Raw genomic sequence first — 1,531 nt, 5'->3', positions numbered from 1 at the left:
TTTTTTGTTTAATTCCCTGGTAATTGTTTTAATTTTATTTATACGTTTTGATTGTTATGAAAACTTTTCCAAATTTCTTTGGATTTTTATCTTTCTGTTCCTTAAGTAGATTATCGCGAGCCATACATACTTTGTCGCGGTCTAAAATCCTATTTTCATAACTAGTCAATGATGCCCTTCCATGTATTCACCTATATATGCCGCAGCTAAAGTAGCGAAAATAAGAGCTTGAATGTCGCTTGTAAATAATCCAAGGAACATAACTGGGATAGGAACTACTAAAGGTACTAACGAAACAAGAACAACAACTACTAATTCATCCGCTAATATATTTCCGAAAAGTCGAAAACTAAGTGATAAGGGTTTTGTGAAATCTTCTACGATGTTAATCGGTAAAAGGATTGGCGTTGGTTGGATGTATTTACCAAAATAGGCCAATCCTTTTTTTGAAATACCCGCATAGAAATAGGCTACTGACGTAAGTAAAGCTAATGCAATAGTAGTATTTATATCATTTGTGGGTGCATCTAACTCTCCATGAGGTAACTTTATAATTTTCCAAGGCAAAAGGGCCCCTGACCAATTCGAAACAAAAATAAATAGAAACAGAGTTCCAATAAACGGAACCCATGGACCACATTCTTCTCCAATCTGAGTTTTACTCATGTCTTGAATGAATTCAAGGACATATTCAAAGAAATTCTGACTAGACGTGGGAATAGTTTGCAGATTTCTAACAACTAGAATGGTTGAAATTAATAAGATAGCAATTACAACCCAAGAGGTAATAAGTACTTGAGCGTGCACTTGAAAATCCCCTATTTTCCAATAGAAATGTTGACCTACTTCCACAACCGATATATCATAGAATCTGTTTAATGTGTTGATGTAACATAATAGAACATTCATATTGCCTTGTCCTCTAAAATAAAAAAATATAACTTGAAAGGGAATTATTTTGATTCAACCATTTCCTTATTTTACTTTGATTTTCTATTTTGAATACCTACTAATCACAAAATATTTATTTTTACACAATTTTGTAATTCTATAATACCCAATTCCAAAAATCTATGACCGCCCAACCAAATCTAAAAATGGATTTATCTTATTATTAATAAATAATTTCGTAGAGCATTCAAACGATTTATAAGATGTGTGAACCTATTTTGCATGTGGGGAATGGTTTCACCATGTTTCATGCGAAATAGTTAAAACTCTTGATTTAAGGTATTGATCCTAGCTTGTTTGACTTCATTAGTTCCCTCGTGGGCAACCTCTAATGCATCCCACAAAGCTTTGGCAGTTTCACAATGAGACCACAATTTTGTGCCTTCCAATCATGTGACCACAAATTCCTATGATTATCATTCCATTGTGCTTCTGATTTTGATACGACGACACCTTCACCATTGGTCATTGTAATTTGATTAGGACCATTGGTGATGACGTCCCAAACACCCTTATAAACCGAGTTGATATGTATATGCATACAAGGTTTCTAATAGCCATAGTTTTCACCAGTAAAGAT

General features: G+C 33.6%; 1 protein-coding gene across 1 annotated transcript; it reads right to left on the bottom strand.

The window, feature by feature from the left end:
- On the bottom strand, positions 1–1,140 carry LOC127106199 (ATP synthase subunit a, chloroplastic-like). Its single transcript, XM_051043494.1, has one exon. The coding sequence runs from the start codon at positions 907–909 to the stop codon at positions 166–168; it is 744 nt and encodes a 247-aa protein (XP_050899451.1). The 5' UTR covers positions 910–1,140; the 3' UTR covers positions 1–165.
- Positions 1,141–1,531: the final 391 nt, after the last annotated feature.

Source organism: Lathyrus oleraceus, chromosome 7 (genome assembly GCF_024323335.1).
Source record: "Lathyrus oleraceus cultivar Zhongwan6 chromosome 7, CAAS_Psat_ZW6_1.0, whole genome shotgun sequence".
NCBI classification, from domain to species: Eukaryota; Viridiplantae; Streptophyta; class Magnoliopsida; order Fabales; family Fabaceae; genus Lathyrus; species Lathyrus oleraceus.
This window is presented reverse-complemented; position numbering and strand designations above follow the sequence as displayed.

Bases quoted from the DNA above. Each gene is read 5' to 3' on its own strand.
- LOC127106199 (XM_051043494.1), bottom strand. From the start codon at position 909: ATGAATGTTCTATTATGTTACATCAACACATTAAACAGATTCTATGAT.